Source organism: Archocentrus centrarchus, chromosome 12 (genome assembly GCF_007364275.1).
Source record: "Archocentrus centrarchus isolate MPI-CPG fArcCen1 chromosome 12, fArcCen1, whole genome shotgun sequence".
Lineage (NCBI taxonomy): Eukaryota > Metazoa > Chordata > Actinopteri > Cichliformes > Cichlidae > Archocentrus > Archocentrus centrarchus.
In genome coordinates this window covers 16496612-16518114 of record NC_044357.1, presented here as the reverse complement: position 1 = coordinate 16518114, position 21503 = coordinate 16496612, and the positions used below count along the sequence as shown (strand labels likewise).

At 40.7% G+C, this 21503-nt stretch overlaps 2 protein-coding genes across 2 annotated transcripts; both read right to left on the bottom strand.

Moving 5' to 3' along the window:
* Positions 1-2954: 2954 nt before the first annotated feature.
* crkl (v-crk avian sarcoma virus CT10 oncogene homolog-like) lies at positions 2955-12003 on the bottom strand. Its single transcript, XM_030742453.1, has 3 exons — positions 10738-12003; positions 9774-10245; positions 2955-5236 (listed from the first exon to the last, which is right to left on the bottom strand). Exons 1-3 carry the CDS (start codon positions 11046-11048, stop codon positions 5102-5104), a joined length of 918 nt encoding a protein of 305 aa, XP_030598313.1. The 5' UTR covers positions 11049-12003; the 3' UTR covers positions 2955-5101.
* Positions 12004-15894: 3891 nt separating this feature from the next.
* On the bottom strand, positions 15895-20704 carry ccdc74b (coiled-coil domain containing 74B). The gene is made up of 7 exons (XM_030742452.1): positions 20211-20704; positions 19508-19555; positions 19295-19409; positions 17302-17500; positions 17098-17198; positions 16936-16995; positions 15895-16740 (listed from the first exon to the last, which is right to left on the bottom strand). Exons 1-7 carry the CDS (start codon positions 20509-20511, stop codon positions 16614-16616), a joined length of 951 nt encoding a protein of 316 aa, XP_030598312.1. The 5' UTR covers positions 20512-20704; the 3' UTR covers positions 15895-16613.
* Positions 20705-21503: the final 799 nt, after the last annotated feature.

The window sequence follows — 21503 nt, the reverse complement described above, 5'->3', positions numbered from 1 at the left end:
CCCGGCAGAAGGCAGGAGCGTCTGTCCTGTAAATGTTTTACGAGCGACAGGGCAAAGCCATATCTGGGACATTCATGAAGCTTCAGGGAGCAGACACTGCAAAGGAGTTTTGTGGAACGTACGCAGACTTGCATGTTTGTGTTGTAGATTTGAAGTCCCTGTGAAAAATGCATAGGCCTGTGAAGAGACATGACTGATCCCAAAACTGGAGCAGTCTGTACTTGAAAAGGGCACATTTTTAATATCAGACAAGCTGGCTGTGACTTAATTTGAGTTGGGTGTAGTTTGGTTAACCCAGGTGATCCACTTGTGTTTTTACCCTGTTACTACAGAATTAAAACTTTTTGCTGTTTATAAGTCACAATTTGAGTTATTTAAAAATTTCATCTTAATACCTTGAAATTTCAAATTATTTTTCAATAGTAAGTTGAAATTTTTTTTCGCCCTCAGTACCAAGCTTTTATAAATGAATGTGGCTGAAGCCATCCATCCTGTTCAGTCACAGGGGGGTGGAGCCTATCCCAGCGAACATAGAGCAAGAGGCAGGGTACACCCTGTACAGGTCGCCAGCCTCACAGGGGCCAACGCAGACAATTTAGAGTGACCAATTAACCTAACCCCAGTTAAGTGTATGTCTTTGGACTGTGGGAAGAAACCCACACAGGGAGAACATGAGAGAGGCCTGGGCCACAGTGGAATTGAACCCAGGCCTTCCAGATGTTGGTCTAGCTGTGAGGCAGCAGTGCTAACCACCACGCCACCGTGCTGGTTGAACTATAACACCATTTGTTTAATGTAATTTTTGGCAGCAGAAACCACACCCTTTTGGTAGCATAAATAGTATGAAAAATGGGCATAACTTCCACATTTAAAGAATTGTGCCAAAGCAGAAGTGCCTTCCGCCTCTGCAAAAACCTTGAAGTCTGTGGTGAAAATCTCCTTCACTTACGCTGACCTCGACATTTTCATCTCACTAGTTTCAGGTCATACTGAATTATTATTTGAGTCAGAATTGATTATCCAGGGTATTCACTGGCTAATGCCTTCTCAAACAAGTTGTCAATGAGTGTGATGTTTCAAAGTCAGAGCCCCCACACTGGGGTTTAAAACGCCACAGTGTTGAAGGCAAAATGCTCAGCTTGAGCTCATCTTTGTTGCATTTTTTTTTGGGGGGGGGGGGGGGGGGGGTTTGTTAACAAGTGTTGATGTGCTATACAGTCACGTACTTCACTGCAGTATCAGCCACAGAGTTACTGCTGCTGTTTTTATTCCACATCATTTTCACATGCATTAGGAACATGATACTAAACTTCATTTTTGTTTTAAACCTGCAATTATTGTCATCTGGGATATCACAACACCCCTATTTCCAACACTGAATTAGGTAAACTCCACTTAGATTCTGCTAATCTCAGCTCCTGACATAATCCATGCAGCTGAGATGCTATTAAAGGTCTGTCTGTGTTGATTTCAACATCTCTACACTAAGATTATTCTGATTTTAACTGAGCCCAAGCATCCATGCAGAAGCAATGGATGCAATTATTGCTAAACTACATTAATATGAACTATAAAGGGTGTAATATACGTCTTTGACCAGCTATTTTAGATGAATTCAAGTTAACATGAATCACTAGTGAAAGGCCAGTAGTGTCTTAATTTAAAAGCATCATTAAATTCCAGCTCTTTTATGATCTTTAACTTAATATTCTAACTGCAATAAAACTACTGTACATTCACTTCTGTGGCCCAAATGCTCTACTGCATGTTAAGTGCCATCACAGCTAGCTTGAGGGCGGTGGCTGTAATGGACTGTAGGAAGGCCTTTATCGACCCTGCTGCACATCTATTTAAATCCACGCTAACGCATACTGTGCCCCGAGGAGAGGTCAGCCTCAGCAAAGTTTGATTCATTATGGTCATTTTCACTGCAGCCAGTGCCTTACAGAGTGCAGAGGAATACATCGATTGGCTTTAATGACAACTTAACCTACGCACAAAGCACCCAGAGATAAAAGGACAGAACAAAATGTACAGTTCTGCAAAAATGAATACAAATTAATATTTTGTGGGTGTGTGCAGTGCATCAGTCAAAAATAAGGCTGCAAATCACTGCAAACCTGGACAGTTAAATAGGACACTAGTGACTTCATTAATCTCGTTTTATTGTGATGCACTTGGTGAACGGACCAGTAGTTTCACAAACCTGTATGAGAACACTGCTGGTCCGTGTAGAAGGGTCGCACACTATAGTCACTGTACATTTGTTAGTGTCCGTTGCACATTAACGTTCACGTTCTGGGGTTTCCATGGAAGATGAGAAAACTGGTCATTTTATCTCTAACAATATGCACCTTTCTGAACACATTTTTTTTGGGGGGGTTTTTCCCCTCCACCTTTTGTTTAAAATTTTTTGCATGAACAAAACTAAAGCTAGCAATAGTGTGCATATGCTCATGGCAAGTTAGTATCAATAAAGTCCCACTGGACTGTCCTAGTAAGTGGCAGGAAGGGTACATTTAGCCCAGTGTATCAGCATGATCTACTGTCCCCAAACAGCAGAGACAGGAAAGCAAAGCGGTGATACAAAAGGGTATTGGTGCATACCACGAAGTATAAATATCACTTCATCTGCTGCTTCCTTAGTACCTAGTTTGCAAAGTGAAGAACAAACACAGAACATGGCCACCAGAATCACTGCCCTTGAAAACTTTTCCATTCCCCATCTGTGGGTCAGCTGACTGTCTTTTATTAGCACTTCATTAAAATTCATTAATTGCTTCCTTTCTCCTGGGCACAGGGAGAATCAAAACTGGAACTGTCAAAAATGAGAGCAACTGTCCTGCGCTCTACATACACAACTGCTGATGGCAACACAATCACACACACCCATCTGCGTTAACATGACAACATGCGCGCACACACACACACACACACACACACAATACCAGAGAGCAACTTAAAGAAGTAAACATTTTATTTACTTGTTATTTACATAAAGGGCCTTTACCAGCACAGGTGTTAACCATGGGAAATATTAACACGTCAATGGTATAAGAAAATAAAAGGCACAATCTTTCAATTTTTAAGTAAAAGACAAGCTTTCCTAAAATATGAAGAGCACAGTAATACTGTTAATGCCATTACAAAATAACTCCGAAGCATGAGAAAAGCAAATTCATGTCAAAAGGGACATAATCAGAATGTATTGCTTAATTAGTAGATTTCATTAAGCTTGACCAGGAAAACCCAAACTGGTGTGTCTGCACACACCAGGTGGGCTTAAGAGAGAAACTTGTATTTAATGAGGAATTTAATGACATCAAGCAGCATTTGGCAAGGAAAAAAAAAACAAACAATCTCCCTGGCCAAGAGGTCATGCACAGAGGCAACCAGCAGGCATTTTTTCCCTTTTTAAATTTCACCGTGGTTACTTTTAATAACATCACTCATTAACAAAAATGCTTGATTTTATAGCTTACGACAAACTCCCCGAAAAGGAAGAAGAGGGACAACTAAAAGCCTCACAATATTTCTGAGTCAATGGCTTAGCAGTGATTTTAACAGAAAGCACTAAAAGAAGCGACGGGGGAAAATCGATTAGTTTTACAGCAGAGATGTAGGGTTCTGCACTTTTTTGAACAGGCGTTTAATCCTCGGCTCGACAGAATCGGCTGCAGCACAATATCATCCGATTCTTTCTACTACTCTGCATTTGCGCACAGACCAAAATGCTCGAGGAATAAAGCTGGTTAAAAATCCTACATGGACAGGAGCATCATCACAACAAAAACTAAGTGTTAGAGATGGGATTGCATGCACTAGAAGTAAGACTCATCTTACTCTGAAAAGGCATTGATGGGATCTCATTGGCTTGCTGAGACATTCCTCCTTCCCCGACCTATGCCACTGAAAACCGAGTTTTTCATCTCAGTGAACAGGCTTTAGTCCTCGTGCCCCACACTGTGGCGGCAACATTTTTTAGTACGTTTTAGCCTTGTAGTCAGATGCTTGTGGAAAGTACAGGCCAGGGCTGTTGCTATTTGGCTTTTGATACCGTGCTCAAAGCTTGGCACTCCTATGCAAAAATTGGAAATGTGTCATTTAATAATCAATGATCTCTCTAAGCAAAATCAGTTTAGTTCAAAATAATAAGTAAAGAGGCACCATGTGGAGATGCAAAGTCACCACACTGTCCATGTCAACAACAACAACAAAAAAAAAAAACTCACATGGTTGTGTCATGTCTTAGTAACATTAGATAAATAAGCCATCTGGCAGTCAGGGTGTAGAATGGAAGGGACAATGAGATCTACCATACCATGTTCCAAATCCTCTACAAACCCATCTCTTTCTACTTCCTCCCAATCCATACCCCACACACACACACACACACACACACACACACACACACACACACACACACACACACACACACACACACAAAAAAAAAAAAAACATCTACCTGAACAACTCATGGCCAATGTGTACAAGTGTGTGCTTGTGCAATGCTTAAGGTACAACAGTGACTTGATTGTTTGGAGAAATAACATGACTGGCTGGTTAGCTCCTCATTGCCTCAGTGCTCTCCAAGTCCATAGGGACATTTCTTTTCCCCATTTCATACAAATATCCTCACATCAACAAAACAAGCACACACCAACACTTTCAAAAGTCCCAAAGACAAATATTAAGAGAAAACTAATATTTAAAAAGATGTGATGGGAATATGGTAACTATCCGTTGTGAACACACATACACAAAACACACACATACACGCACACACTCTCACACTGATGCCCAGTGATCTGGAAATTAAAAGGACACTAATGCAAAAATGCCACCCAGCCTGGGACAAAGATAAAGGAAAAGGGACCTGGGAAAAGTGGGGTCAGGTTTTAGTTTGGATCTAATGTCCAGAGCTGTAAACAGTCAGAAAGCCTTGCGAAGGCCAGCAACAACACGGGGGGGGGTGGGGAAATCGCTATCATGGTACAGCCCCAAGCAGGCAAGCACATAACCGTGTGACACTGGCAGGAAAAGATGGAGACAGCCAGCAAACTCGGCGATACTGGTGAGAGGCTTCCGTCGAATTCCTAGGTCAGTCACTCTCATCCGGATTCTGGGGGTCTATGATTTTGACATGGGTGAATGGGAAGAGACCCCTCCGTCCATTCACCTCTCCCTCCCACTGACCGCTGATGTTCATCCGTGTAACCTTGACAATGTCACCAACCTGAGGAGAGGAGGACAGGAAGCCCAGTTACAGGAAGAGCGGTGTAAGATCCAACCTAATTACATACAAGATTTTCAGTATGATGTAAATGCATAGCTGGGAATTGTTTTTGCATTATTTGAGCATTTTAGGCATAAACATATACAACCACACCTTTCACTGGCCAAGTTTAAAATTAAAAATTAAAAAACTCTTAAGTGGCTAAAGCCTTTTCCAAACAATACCAACAATAAACCCTTTGAGGTTACAGAACATCCAGTCTGATTTATTAATACACACTTTCTAAAATAAAACCCAATTGTCAGAGCTCCACTTTCACATTACACCACAGTATAAAAGATGACAGAAGAGCGCCAAGCTGTCGCTCAGATGGGTTTGTGACACTGCATGTGACCCCAATCTGTTAAAGCCATATGTTCTTTATCAGGATTAGGAGGGAAAGACCATCATCAAAACCATGATTGAAAAATACAATGCAGGGGTAACACCATTTGTGGCATCAATCTGAATGAGGCTTCAAAGACATCCTGTTCTGGACACTGTCTGGAACGACAATCCTTGATGCCTCTCTGGAATGACAAGTATACCATGTGGTCCTAAAAAACAGATTGTCATCACTTCTATTTAATAAATAAAAGTCAGAATTGTACCTTAAGAATTTCATAAAGTTTAAATGTAGGCATTTTGTGGATTCAGTATAAATCTCTAGCCAGAAAAGGCTCATTATGCATGTTTTGATAAGAATATTGAATAACTGCCTTTTAAACAAAGCACCAGTCCAAATATATTAAATTTACAGTGATAAAAAGAGTTAACTACTTTAAAAAGAAAAAGAAAAAAAAGGAATGCCATATAAATCCTGTAAAACACAAATTAGGAAAACAGCCCAAATATCCAATCCTAGCATATTGAGGATATAACCTGATTTTATCTGCCAGCATGTGCAGTGAATAAATCATGAATCACAGCTTCTGCATCTTGAACCCTAGAGGCCCCAAAATAGCCACACCACAAAACTTAAAAGGTTATCTATTTATTTAATCTATTTATTTTTTGCTAAAAGCCATGACCCATCTAACACAGAGGAAACAACGGAACAAGAACAGGTACGTGCATTCAGTAAAAGCAAATTTTAAACCACCAATAACTGTGGGAACATTTTCAGCTGGTGACAGTTCTTCCTGGGAGTTTCTGGTGCGTTTCCTTTCTCAATTAAGTGACTACACTGAAGACTCAGTAGTGCTTAAGTGTAGTTACTGGGTATGGTTCTTTGTCTAGAACTACTAAGGAATTTATATCCATTTAAGGCCCAGCTTTTTGTAACTTGCTATACAGTATATTTAAAGACCCAAGACTTTGGAAATTTGGATACATTGAAACAGATGACATAACAATGAAATACAAATCAGGAATTCTAGGACTTTCCATTCTGGAATTTTGTGGAGAATTTAAAAAAAATGTGGTTGTTGCATCCCTGCTTACAAAAGAGCCAAACAACAGCAGGAACAGGATACATATTAGCCAATCATGTTCTTGCGTTGATGCGTTAGCACAAGAGAGATCTGTGACTGTTTCAGCTGTGTCCTGGCAGACTTTTTTTTTTTGGTTTACTGTGAATCATCGTGGCATTTGTGCAGCACTCTTATGCAGGACATGCTGTTCATGATTGGGCTGCAATAAAGTTACAGAATTGTGAAACTGCACGTGTGTAATAGTAAATACTAAATTAAACCTCATTTCAGGCAAGGTCACAAAACTACTGAAGCATATTTTTAGTTAATGTAACTGGTGGTTCTATACAAGCTTTAATGTCCAGATGTGAATTCAAATTTCACAGAGTAGGAAGCGACTGAAAGGAGGCATGGACTTTCAGCTGTGAACAGCAAAGCTTTGTTAACAGGCAAATGGCGATTCTAGGTTTAGTCAAATTGCAAACCAAACTTGTCAGGAATTGCAAAATAGAAAAGGCAAGTAGGTGGTAGAGCCATCAATATCCCAGAAGACTGCCAAGAAACAGATCTGACATGATAAACAATGCTACCCCAAAGATAATATTGCCTGTACGCTACCTGAAACAGTTTCATAAGTTTGCACTGGAGGGATTTTTTTTTTTTTTTTTTTAAATAGACTGGCGCTGATGCCAAAAAAGTCATACTGGTATGGGACCACAAATTTTCTGTTCCTAAAGTTGGAATTACTGACGTCAAAGACTTCACCTATGATGCAGATTGTAACATCTACCATGATTTTGTTTGGTTCTTTATGTAGTACTATGCAACATTCAGTTGTTAACAGTACCTCCATGTTGGTGGAAAAGAGTTAGGTGTGAACAAAAAACAACACTTCTTTGCCGATTGCATTGTTACTTCTGTCCAGCTGAAATGCAGCGAGACTGTGCACTAAGTTCAAGCTTGTCACTACAAACAGAAGCAGCGATTTCTAAAAAGCCGGGATCACAACATGAAATGGCATAACCTAAGATGAACCGCCCTGAACACAGTCAGCACTTAAAGTTAGGCGTGACTAGCCGACAAGCAAAAGTTATGGTATATTCACACAACATTGTAAATTTGTTTTTGACTTTTACCCAAAAAAAAAAAAAAAAAAAAAAGGAAGAAGAAGAGAAACAATTGATGCCAATTTAAATAAATCCCTTTATGCCTGATCAAAAATAACAATTTACACACTATTCTTCTCATGTTAAAAAAAACAAAAACAAAAAAACCTTAGTGTCTTCAAGGGCGAAAGTGTGCATTTTGTTAGACTTTGGTGGCTATTGATTAAAAAATTTTTTTAATTGACTGAGTTTGATCGAGCTGACACCAATTTAGCACAAACCATCTAAAGCTGTTCAACTGAACGGCTGTCAGACAAGCTCGGGAAATCTAGACTAATGACTTGGGCCAAGAGAAGAATTATGAGTACCTATGGTGGCACCAATAAACATCCTGTTACATTCAGTATTCATTTCCTTTCAGGAATAAGTATGTACTGATATGAGATGATGCTTCTGAGAAACTGGTGCCTCTTTTTTAATAAACTATATAATGTAGGTCAATACAGCACAAATTATTTCATCTCTTATTAAGTGTCCTCAAACTGCAGCACCATCTACTTCATTGCTACACCCTATGATCACAAAGAAAACATAGCGCCAAATAAAGTCGCGACTTAGTTTCAGTTCCCACATGCTCACTTTGACTGCCCATTTGCGTGCATTCCGTCCTTCAGTCTCATCTCTTCCCCTCTTCTATCTATTAGAGGAGGTTAAATGAACATTTATTAAATGGCAGCTTGCTCCAACTCCTTTCAGTGTTGACAAAAGATGGGTGACGACATGCCGGGAAGGATGCAGACACTGGCCAGCTGATGTGTCTTGTTTATCCCCTCAGCTAGTGTCACCCTGTCAGTTTGAATGAGGTTAGGGACATTTTTTCGAGGTGACTCCTATTAGCTGTCAATTATTTAACAAAAAAGAAAAGAGCAGAGAAGATGGTGTTGGAGACGCGCTGTTTCACCTTAAGAAAGAATGCCACTGACTAAGTTTGCTCATGTTCCAAATTTACACTCATTTCTGTGCAAGTAAGAGTTACAGGGAGGAAGTATATCTGTGTATCCATCTCTGCTGGCCTATTTTATACCTACAAACTCTGATGTCAGTGAATGGCAGTGGAGCTATTGTAAGGTAACTTCCATTTTTGTCCCTCCCTTAGGGAAGGAAGGGAAAAAAAAAAAATAAATCACTACAGTGCAATCTGCTCTTGGAGCTGAGTGTTTTGGAGCCCCACTATATTTCTGAGGCACATATTGAGCATTACATTGCATGTTTCAACATGTCACCACAGTCAAAGCACATCTGTATTAGCCACAGTGCACCACAGTGGAAACCAACACTGCTGAGAAATACAAAAGTGATTTCGTCAAAGTTGCTTCCAGGTTAGCAGACAGATAGATAGCATTAAGAGTAAACCCTAGCAACTTCAAGCTAGAGACAACTGATAAAAAGCCACAATGCTGTGGTGAGTTTCACTAGAGTCCCCACCCACCCTCAAAACGTCTGCAACATTTAGCTTTGCATTCATCATTTACTGTTGCAAGAGTCACTACATAGCTCTCCAAGAGCACCCTCCACATATCTACTTGACTTAGAGTCCAATCCAAAGCCAAAGAATTACTGTTTTAACTATCCAAGAAAATAAAATAGATGTGGTACATGTATTTACACCTCATAACCAAAACATCTTCATGAAGTTGTTAATAACCAGTGATCAATTTAACGCAGACCTTATCCGTTTACTCGTGCTATAATAATGCACTTTCTATTCTGACAAACAAACAGGAAGGACCTGGTTTAAGCATGCAGCAAAACTGCACTCTGATTATTAGTCTTTTGGTGTGACTTATGGAAAGTGAATACCTTAACTACAATATCTATTCTTTATAAAATGAGCATAATGAAATCACTGATCTCTTACAAAAAAAAACAAAAAAAAACAAACAAACAGGTGAGATCAACTGTAATCCCACTTTATAATACCTCTAGAGCAAGAGCTGTCTTGTCGTAGGCACAGGGCACTCGTTTCTGGATGGCTTTTGCCGTGACAGGGCCGTTCTGCATGGACGGTAGAGGAGCGATAACTGCTCCAGGTGTGCCAGGCATTGGAGAAGGTGTCTGGGGCTGGGCATAGGCGTGAACAAGAGCATTGGAGGGCTCAGGGATCCCGTAGCTGTTGGAGTTGCGCGATCCATGAGAAGGCTGGCCAAGGTGGGGCAGAGGTCGTATCACTTTCTCCACATAGGGCACAGGGATCATCCCGACACGTCCATCTCTATTCTTGGCACTCCACCACTGCTCCTCCGGCTTTTCCAGGATGATAAGGATCTCCCCCTTCTTGAAGGGAAGGTCCTCAGCATCACTACCGGTGAAGTCGTACAGAGTCCGCACATACTCCAAGTTCTCTTCTGCTCCAACCATGGGCTGGATGGGAGCACTCACTGTACTTGGATACCTTAGAAGATCAAAATAATGAGAAAAAGAAATCAGATATAATTTAGTTATCCTGAAAAGTTGGTCAGTGTGAAAGCGTACAGCATATGAAAATCAGATTATTTATTGAATAATGTTCAATAAACACACACTGCTGTGTGTCAAAATGTCAACTGAGATACAAGCGTGTCTATTAAAAGGAATACTGGCATACTGTGGATGAAGGTTTACATAAAAATAAACATGCTTCATATAGGTGAAAATAAACCCCTGTGTAAACATGCACAACTACTCAAGTACCAAAATATGATATCAGGTTAGTGTTATGGCTGGAAAGCAAAACCACAAATCCTGGGTGAGGTTTATTTTTCCAGTGGTGGCCTCACTCAAAACAGAAAACTAGATGTATGGTAACAGCGCTGCTTTTATGCCATAATTGAGTGAAACTGGGTTAGTTCTGATAAAAATAGACAGTCTAGTTAGTAGCTGGAGGAGGCGTGGTGGGTGACCCTACCTGGGGGCTGGCTCTATCAGCGTGGTGGTATCCAGGTAGTGGATTTTGTAGAACTCCAGGAGAGCTGCGAGGTTCTCAAATTCTTGATCGCCAATCTTAAACCTCTTGCTGGGCAAAGAGTTGATGATATAGTGAGACACTTTGGAGTTTTCAGATACTGACAGCACGTAGTCGCCGGGGCAGGTCGACGAGTCTCGAACAAGAAACATGCCATGTCTCTGTCCTTGTAACCTATTCTGTGCCTCCTGTCGTGACACGGGTCCAAAATACCAGGCGGACCGATCAGATGAATCAAACCGAGCAGTTGACATTTCTGTTCAAAAATAAGTTAATATAGACTTACAAATTAATAAAAAGAAAATACAAGACAGGCTGGGGAATAAATTAAAAGCGATGTGCGTGGTTCCAATTGGCCAATCACAGCAAACTGTAGGATTTGGAAGACGCAGGGCATTCGTCGCCCTGGAAGGGGGGTTTTCGACTGATTTCTTCACACACGCCTCAGGCTCCGAAAACCTGATTTGAACAACAACCTAACGTTTTCAGGCGCAGGCTGCTGCTGACTTGATCCAACTCTGGAGCATAATGTGGTTCCTGTGTTCAGCAGTCAGCGGCCGAGCAGTTGGTAGAAGGGCCAAAACAGAAGAAAAATGAGCAAACCTTGGACAGGCAAGCACTGACGGAGGCCCAAGCAACAAACGGATCAATGAAACTTCCCCTTTTCGTTCCGCCTTCTGAGAAAACACCAATCTCCTCTTCTAATAAATGTATCTCCTTAAGTCAGTGTCAGTTATGAGCGGAAAATGTGGCCTCACTTTTTTTTCCTCCCTTCTTTTTTTCTTACATCTGATAATCCCTCATATGTGCAAAATGTGTCCAGTAGTAGCACCGGGCAGGACGCGAAGTTATCAGATGAAATCTTCTGGAGCTCACGGAGAGGCACACTTCATGGAAACGGGTTTTCGAATTCCCTTTCTCGAGTCGGAGCAGACTTTTGAGGCAACACAGCAGAAAAATGGCGGCTCGCAACACGTCTTCACACAAAAAAATGATTTCACAGCAGCGGCTCGTCTCCTGCGCGTGCATTTCAGGACCCGCGACTGTTTACAGGAGCGCTCGCGTGCATCCCAGACTGCTCACGAGGGATCTCGGCTTAACGATTACTATATTTTATACTTTCCGTTATTTCCGCTCGTCCCCAACAGCGCAGGCTACCAGAAATGCGAGCACCGAGGCCGAAAAATGGCGACGGGAGGGCAGGTCCCGCTTTCTATCAGCGCGTCACTGACGCCCGGAGGGGGGGGTGGGAGGCGGGAGAAGGAAGGAGGTGGGCGTGTGGTGAAGCCACGGACAGCCCCCCACCTCCGCGAGAGTTTAGATGTCAGTCATGTTTCCGTGAAACAGCCAGAGGAATAAAGTAGTGTGCCATCATCTCAGGAATGTAGAGCAAACAGCAATATGGAGCAGGTCAAGACAGATTAAGTGTATTTTTTAAAATTATTATTAACTACAAGCTCCTGCTATTATGTAGGCACATTCTTTTTGTTTGCTTTTCAAAACTTCAAATAGAAAGATGCAGTTTATTCACAAAACCCAACTTAAATCAGTTTAAAGGATGGGTAAAGCTAAAATAAATGCAAGCATATTGTACATCAAAAAGTCATACCAATGCAGCAGAGTATAAAGCAATTCTGGTTTGTGATTTCTACTTATATGTCCCTACACTGTCATTGTTTGATTGTTATCTGGAAATATACCCAGGCAGTCACAGCTGGTTGTGGTCAGGCTAATTTAACTGCTACTTTTGCCCCACAATACTGGATGATATTTAGAATTTGGAGCTATTATAGATATTAAATAGTATTGAGGAGAACCAAGTGCAAATATTTGCCTTTGACATGTAGTTGTGTAGGTGTATAAAAAAAAAAACCCATCAAATTCAGCTTTTTTCTGGAAATGGAAAACATTAATATATATATGAATATGCAAGCAATTGCAGATCTGATTCTTACAGTTCTTATAAAAATACTCAGTCATATCTGACAACAAAACTGAGTCAGATTTGTCTCCTGAGGCCGTTCTAACACGTTCTAATGTGAATACTGTATTTAGGGATTTCCTCTGGATCTTTTTGTGTTCTGTGTCTTTAACTGTCTTTAACAGTCTAAGATCACTAACTTAGTGATCAGGTCATATGTTTTTAAAACACATCTTTTAGCCACATAACCACAGTTAAGAGGTACAGTATATTTGCTCAGTCAACAACTAATTCACACCACCAGTAAGAATGTTACATATTTCCCCATTTTCATTTCCTGGTGTTATTTAACTTCCCCTTCATTCATTCTCATAATAAGTAATATCTGGCACAAAACTTTGAAACATTGATTTGGCGCCCCCCCAAACCCATCCAACCCACCGTTACAGAATGTGCTGCAAGACAGAGAGCGAGAGAGAGACAGAGAGAGCAAGAGAGTGAATTGAAATGCAAGGGGCAGTGCCTTTGACGAAGAATGTAATACAAACAAAAGAACGCGTCTGAGAACACCGCAGAGTGCGGCGAGCCGTTCAGCTTTGCAGAACAACTTTTGCTCAGTGATAAAAGCAGAATCTGTAAAGAAGTAGCTCTGTCCCAGTGGTGACTGAGCTTTCAGTAACCGTTGCCTCGTGAGGCTACAGCTGGCACAGAGCAGCTCTCATCACTGAAACACTGTCTGAATGTTAATAGATTTGCACCCACTGGGACTTAATGGCTAAAGCCTGCCAACTCCCACATTTCCACAAAGCTGCAATGATGCAACAAATTGGAAAGAAAAAAAAAAAACAACAACAGATAAGTTTCCTCAGAATTATGAGTAAAAATGCTGATATTTAGGAAGTATTATTACATGAATTACTTTTTAGTTGGACCATACTGGCTTCTACCTCATATTTAACCATAGGTATTGATAAATATACAACTGGGACAATCTTTTAATAAGAGATGGGTTGGGTGATTTTGCAGGGCGAGTCATGACATAAAGTACTGCTGTCTGACCTGCTGTTTAACCTTGTTTTCTTTCTTTTTTTTAAAACAGATGCTCATTGAAAGTTTCTTCACAAACATCACCATCTAGTGGATGCATGTAAGAGGCAATGCCTGCCTATCATTCCACTGTCAATAGATTAATTATTAGCAGATTCTATTGCCTCTCTGCGTGACAGCAAGGTCAAGCAAAAACTTCAGGGCTAAACTTAATCAAAGTTGACATTCTGAAGACCTCTCTAACACGAGCAGCAGTCCCACATTCTGTAAAGTCCTCTGTTGTAGTACAAGTCCCTACAAAACCCATCATACCAAAACGAACGACCTCAGGCCAGTGGCGCGTGTGCGCACGTGCGCGCACACACTCACACACACCAGTGCCTGGCTTCTGTTAAGCTCACAGCAACACAGTAACCTTCAAGCGCTGCTCCCTTTAGCTGAAACCCGATGGCCGGTTTACTTATGACTGCAATCTCAAAATTAAATGAGCAGATGACACAACCACCCTTGACCTAATCAGAGGTGGACTAGCCATTGTACAAGGAACTAGTGAACAAAATAGTCGATTATGGAGAGAAAAACGATCTTGTTCTTAGCATAGCAAAACCAAAAGAAGTAATTATGGACTTGAGGAGAGAGGGCCCCCCCTCTGTAGCATTTCACCATCAAGGGGACTGATGTGACCAGTCAGAAGTTGGTCACAGTACCAAGAGAATGGCAACACTGTATACACACACACACACACACACACACACACACACACACACACAGTCACACAGTCCTTCTCCAGCTCTTGTGCAGTGTTATTATTTCTTTACGGTTTGACCAAATATGTATTCTTGCTCATGCATCCTGAGCGACAGACACAGGAATTCCAATGCAGCCATGCAAACTGCAAATAACTATAATCTAAATCAAGTTTTGAGAGGATGATCCCATTAAATTCTGGTGCAGGGTCAGCCCTGTCTTTGAAACTTCTAAGTTTGCTAACAATCTCAATTAAATGTTGCCGTTTTCATTTTAAACTGTCAGCCAAATATATCCTATGATTATATGATAAAATCCCTCAATTCTTTATCCATACAGTCCATTACAAATTACACCAAATTACACCAGGTGCTTGATTTCTTTCTTTTTCATACATCTGTGGACCATTTAGTGTTTTTACACTATTGTTTACAGTATTGCATTAAGCTGCAGTGTGCAGTGTCATTTCAAACAAATCCTACTGACTGTATTTATAATGTTTATTACAGTAAACGCTTCTAAAGTGTATTCACCCACTTCACAACTTCCTCTTATTTCAGTGTGTTTCTTCGGTTTACATGTTTTTAAATAAGCCACTTCCTCATAGTGTTTCTAAAACTTTAAGAAACCACATTTATCTTGTTTCTTGTAATAACATGTAGCATTACTTTAACTCTCGAGCATTACTTTAACCTTCTATGCTTTATGACTCTCGCTAGTTATTTTCACACACGGTTAGTGACGAGTTAATAAAGACCACGGTGTGATGTAGTGGAACTGACACTGACAAAGTTTGTCCAGTGGCCAATTCTCTTTTTGGTTTATTTTAACTTCCTTGTTTTCAGTGAAGCAGTTCATGACATGCAGGTTCAAAAAAAGACAACCGAGGGCCCTTGCTTGCTTATTTTATTCTTTTCAACTTTATGCAGCGTTTGTAGTATAAATCTGTATGCGCGATATGGAAGTTATACATGAATCAACCACTACAGAAGCCGGCCAGGGCTCTTCGAAAGAGAAAGAATAAAGGGAACGTAGCCTGTGAACTACAAAATAATGACTCATAAACCATATAAGCGGGATCATTGTTGGGATTAATTAAACAGATGTGAAAAATTAATACGCCAGATAAACAAAGAAATTAACACGTTAAATCTCCGTGGTACCGCGGTAAACTGCGTGGTCTGGCAAGTCTGCACCGATCAAGAGCGATATTTCACTTCTCTTAAACTGGCAAACCCGTGGGTTGCAGTGGTGTATGAGCTTGGAAACCAGCGGTAACATAGCAATAACACAGTTACTTAAGGCAGGATGCCTATTTTGTGTCATAGAATGTCTTATACAACACTCAGCATCAAGTACTCCAAATAACTCTTCATAAATTTAGCTTGCTAAAAGGAAAGCATTCTGAAGAGGCAGGCAAAGAGGGAAAAACACAAAAGAACAGCACTATTTTGTGTAGAGGCAATTTATTCCCTTTGTGTAATTCTTATACCTGCACTCAAAGTGTGAATGCATAACTACTAATGCTTGGCCAGTTAAATCAGTACACTGCTCCACAGTGTTTTGAGTGATACAAAAAGTGGCTTTAACACAAAGTGTCTCCTGTGCAAAAGGTGCTTTTAAGTTTGCTTTTTTCTTGTAGTGGTAAAATCAAGTAAGCCAAAAATATCATAAAATACTTGGAGAAAAAAAAAAACATTATTCCCTGCAAAATTAAAAGATCCAGGCCTTATTTGCGCTATTCTGTGCATATTACCTGTGCTAATGAGCAGTAATTGCTATAATGAAATGCCTGTATAGGCCTTCTTTAACAGCAGACATTTTGACATGCCACAGCAGGAAACACACAGGTGTGTTAATGATGGCTGCATTCCACTTATGGGAGGGCCGGCTGTTTCACACAGTCGTGACTTACTGGGAGAGGTAATCAAACTGGGCCATCATTGATCTTATTAATTCCAGTTGTGCAAGGCCTGCTGTAATCAGTCTATCCTGGTCAACTTTAAAACCTCATTAAACATCATAGATCAGAAATACTTTAATTCATTATATAATCATTTGTTTTGTCAGAACAATGATTTATGGCGTGGTCGCTGTGATCCTGTCACCGTACCGTCCTTCTGAAACGGTCTCTCTGCACGGCGCGGGACCTCCTCTGTCTTTCTGCAGTGGTGGAGCTGAGGCTCGGTTTGAGTGCGGGGAGGACCACCCCAGATTGAGAGGGTCCATACCTGTGAAAGGATATGTGGACTTGACTCGGGTGACTAACTCACTTGGGCTGTTTGACTCAGAAACCTCAATGTCTCTTACAAAAGGCAGCTTTGGGCTATTAAGCAACCAACGTTTGTGAAAAGCAGCACGATGGGGCTTTAAGGAATCTGTTGTGTAAACTGTGACAGGATACAAAATCAGACAAATTTACATACTTTTTTTCTGGGAATGACTGAAGACCAAGTTTTGGTAATTTGTTATCTTCTAAAGATGTGCTGAAACATACACAGAAAAAGAGAAACTGTTATCAGAATGTTGTTACTTTGAAGGCCATTGTGTGCTGTTGAATGTTGATGAAAATGATAACGTCACTTCACCGAGTTCCCTCTGAAAGGCAGGCCTTGGCCGCAGTGTAGTTTTCTGGGGTGATTTTCTTGCTTGAAAAAATATCTCTAAGCAGAGTCTTCACACGTATAATCTAGATGACACAGGGTAGTACTTCAAGTACTGAAGCTATAACATACTGCATTTCTTCCTTTCTTGATCACTGTATAGGTAAGTGCTGTCGTTCAGGTACTTACTTCCTGAGACTGTAAACTGTTAGCATTGTAAAGCTGCCGGATGATGACCTGACACTCCTGTAGTGTGGGAGCCCGTGGCGGATGGGAGGAACTGATGTGAATTCGCAGAGGCTGCAGAGAAGAGATGAGGTGCTCCTTCATCTCTGTGCCATGGTCTTGTCTGGCTGAGTCCAGAATTTCAGTGCACGCCCCAGTGGTACTGCAAGTCAATGAGATAATGTCAGTTAGGCAACACACAACCTGTTAAAGGCAGTTTGGGTTGTGAATTCGTAGGTCTGTTTGCATAACAAGACCTGATTTTTGTTATTTGGCAATAAAAGGACATTTTCTTTATGCCACCTTTGGAAATGCTTAATTTGTTTATAATACTATAAAACTAACAAAATGACATTTGCATCTCTTGGCATCAGTGACGTGCGGTGAGGGTCGTGACTGGTGAGGCACTGACGTCATCACATCAGATTTACAAACATAGCTTATTCACCATTTGATTGGCAACAGTTGTTTTGTTTAACATTAACATAGTCTGAAGCAAACCTTTTAGCTCCGGTGTTGGTCTTCCTTTAATTATTATCTTCTGCTTCGATTGAAAGTCCAGTTTAGAAAATTCTTTCAGTTGAGTTATGTAATCTTCCATGTTGAACATAAGGCCAAGCAACAGGAAAAACTAACTGGCCTTGCTAACTGTTTATGGTAGCTTGCCGCCGAGGAGTCGTAGTCCCTGGGATCACCAGCGCCCCCTACCATGAGGCACGAGAACTGCGTGCCTCACCTAGTGTCTCTTCGCAGCAGTTTCATGATCGCTCAACACAAGAATGCATTACACACACATACAGTTGTTAATGAAAAAAACAAAAAAAAAAACTGTGCATTATATACACCAGCTAAAATAAGGAAATTTAGTTCATATAGTAAAAGTGTTAGAACATTTTAATAGCCACATGCAAAGGGAAAGTAATCCGGTCTCACTGCATAGCATGCCAGCACAGTTAGTAGTCATGGGCAATGACTATACTGAGCCGCACCACGGATTGCGCAATACGTGGTGCGGCTCGCCGGGCTGGTGCCTCACCGTTCGTCTCTTAGTATTTGACCGGCAAATGCGAAAATTCAGCGATTTTGAAAAAACTAATCTAAAAATGGTGTAGTTAAATGGAAAAGAACTTTAAAATACAAATCACTGAATGAATATAACCATTTAATTTATTTTTTAATTTTATATTTCCACGATGACAGGTGAGGCCGTGCCTCACCTGCCTCCCCTGACTGCACGTCACTGCTTGGCATGACTTATTGTTTTATATATATATATATATATATATATATTGAACTGTTGCCTTGTTGATGTCAGAGGTCAGAAGAGAAAGCCCAGATTGCTTTGAGCTGATGGGGAAGCAACAGTAACACAAATAACTATCTGTTACAACCAAGTCATGCAGAAGAGCATCTCATGGGATGTGGTGGAATAAGAGAGTGTCATCGTGGATGTTTAGCTGACAAATCTGCGGCAACTATGTGATGCTATCAGGTCAATATGGACCCAAATCTCTGAGGGATGTTTCCAGCACCTCATCTACGCCACAAAGAATAAATGCTTCTTTACATGCTTCACATCCACATGTTCTCTGCGATTGCTGTTGATAGTGATAATTCTACATTTCACTTGTTTTATATGCCACTTAATACACGTGTACCTACATCACTATTTGATATGAGTTGAAAGGTCTGACATCTTGTTTTTCTCTAAAGTAATTAAAAACAGAGCTTAACTGAATGTTCTGCTGCTTTTAATGGCTTCCTTCCTGCACTGTGTTATCTGAGCTTATCTGAGTATCTGAGCTGAGTAAGGTATCAATGAATGGCTGTCATGTCATTATATCCATGCGTGCATAGCTTGGGGGAAAAAAGGAATACAAAATTATTTAAAAATATAATCACTTCATGTAAATACTGAGCTGGGGGGAAGGGGGGTGTTGGCTAGATTGAAATTCACCTGAGAGCCTGGTCCTGCAAGGGTCGCGTGTCCTGCAGCGGCTCCTCCAGGTACAGTCCACTATGGGTTTCACTGCCCTGTGTGGGCGGCTTTAGCTCTCGTCGACTGTGTGCCACTTGTTGGACAAGAAGGATCAGACATTATGTTTATCTGGCACATTGAAATTCAACTAAATGAAAACCTCATTAGCTGTGCTTGGTTGAGACATCTTACCTTTTCTACTTGACTTAGGAGGCTCCATAATCAGCTTATACTTCAACTCTGCAACATTCACAATGACAGAATTTTAGTGTACTGTGTGTGTGTGTGTGTGTGTGTGTGTGTGTGTGTGTGTGTGTGTGTGTGTGTGTGTGTGTGTGTGTGTGTGGTGAAACAGGCCTTTAATGGTGCAAAGACTGGGGAGTCTCCTGGCGGGTGATGAGATGCTACAGTATTTTGTGGAAAAGCACGCGACCTGTTCTGCAAAGTGACACCAGATATCTGTCCACCCCCCACTGAGAAACCACCAAAGCCAAACCCTGGAGTTGCTATAGGACCCCCACACCTAGTCTGACCTTGTGTTGTCGGCACCTTAGCAGGAGATAAGACTCACAGAGTTGTGAATTCTTTGTATAAATTGTTTGACCTTCTGGGCCATGAAATTGGTTTAGATGAATGCCATAACGCTGCAAATTTCCCAAAGGGAATAATTGAGTACGCTATCTATCTACTGTGAAAAGGTCTCAGAAAGGCCAAATCAGGGCATTAACTAAATGAAAATGAAACTTAGTTTTACTTCCTTCATTTCACAAAGCACTCTGCATCCACTTTTTTTTTTTTTTTGCTACAGAACACCTGAGGTTTACTCACTTACCTTTCCAAATCATTATATTGCACATTTAAATGGTGCATTTATGAATACATTGTATTTCTTCACCTTTATTCTCCCGTCTGAGGTACTCTATCTCTGCATGGAGCTTCTCCAGAGTTTCCTTGTGCTGCTGCTGCAGGAACTGGATGTTCCTTTGCAGTGAAGCGACCCGGAGGTCCGTGCCGCCGCTTTGACTGGACATCTTTGCCGCTTCGCTCGCAGCTCCCCCCGCTGGCTTGACTGCAGGTAGCGGCAGCTGCTGGTCAGGGTTAGCCGGTAAACGTCGTAGCGAGCAAGGTTTCTCCAGACGTCCTACTCTGGTCCAGTGTGGCAAATAGCGCACCGGTGGCAGGTTATTACTTGACATTGCTCGGGTTCACTGCTTCAGACCTTCACTGAATTAGCTCGCCGTTTCTCTCTTCCCATTATTTTCCAGTGTAGACAAGTTAGCTAAAGGTGGTCCGGCCCTGAATTACTTTCACTCATTTGGCTGCTCATACACAACGTTGCCGTGACAACCAAGATTTAGTTTTTTGTAGCCCTGACAGCGGTCTTTCAGGCCAGCTGCGCCTCATTTCTCTTACGCGCTTTCCTCCTGTAATATATATTTTAGCTAATTTAAATTTATTCTTGCTTCAATTGAACGTAAAAGGAATTCTTGCACATTGTCTTGTATATTTCCTAAATATAATAATTTCTTTTCTTTTTTTTTTTTTTTTAACTCTCCGCGTTTATGTATCCCCCCCCCCCATGATTTGTTTTCTATTTTATTATACTTTAAATATTTTCATGCAGTGTCATGTTAATGTCTACTTATCAATAAAGTTTTTTAAAAAAGAAAAAAAATGAGATCCGCCTACTTGACCAGGGGCAGAGCTCACGTCCAACCGGAAGCATGAAAACATTTTTAAAAATTGCTGTTAATCGTTAGTGTTTCTCTTTACTTGAAAATAGGTACAACCGAGATAGCCTGAAAGATTAGACTGTTATTTTTTTGTGCGTTGTTGCCGATTTTCTTGGCTTTACCATTTTATATTTTTTATATTTATATCTTTACAAATATGTGTATTTACATATATGTGCTATTATATGTCAGTGTTAAACCTCCTCGCTGCATTGTTTGCTATTTATGTATTTTTATTTATAAATATTATTGAATTATACTGTTCCTTTACAAGATTTTGTATGTTTGATTATAAGTGAATACATTTTTTTTTTTAGGTTGGCACCTCCTTACATCATCAAAAATTCACCCCAACATGATTTATATAATTTAACTGAGAAGGAAGGGAAGGCGTGATCAGGAGCACTATCAAACCCAAATTAATGATTGTATAGCTTACAATGTGTTAAAGTTTG

Excerpts from the sequence above, each read along its gene's own strand:
- crkl (XM_030742453.1), bottom strand. The coding sequence starts at position 11,048 with ATGTCAACTGCTCGGTTTGATTCATCTGATCGGTCCGCCTGGTATTTT. Across the intron at positions 10,246-10,737 it reads CTGATAGAGCCAGCCCCCAG|GTATCCAAGTACAGTGAGTG; the intron begins GTAGGGTCACCC and ends TGATCTTCTAAG. Across the intron at positions 5,237-9,773 it reads AGACAGCTCTTGCTCTAGAG|GTTGGTGACATTGTCAAGGT; the intron begins GTATTATAAAGT and ends TCCTCTCCTCAG.
- ccdc74b (XM_030742452.1), bottom strand. The coding sequence starts at position 20,511 with ATGTCAAGTAATAACCTGCCACCGGTGCGCTATTTGCCACACTGGACC. Across the intron at positions 19,410-19,507 it reads TCCTAAGTCAAGTAGAAAAG|TGGCACACAGTCGACGAGAG; the intron begins GTAAGATGTCTC and ends TTGTCCAACAAG. Across the intron at positions 17,501-19,294 it reads TTGCAGGACCAGGCTCTCAG|TACCACTGGGGCGTGCACTG; the intron begins GTGAATTTCAAT and ends ATTGACTTGCAG.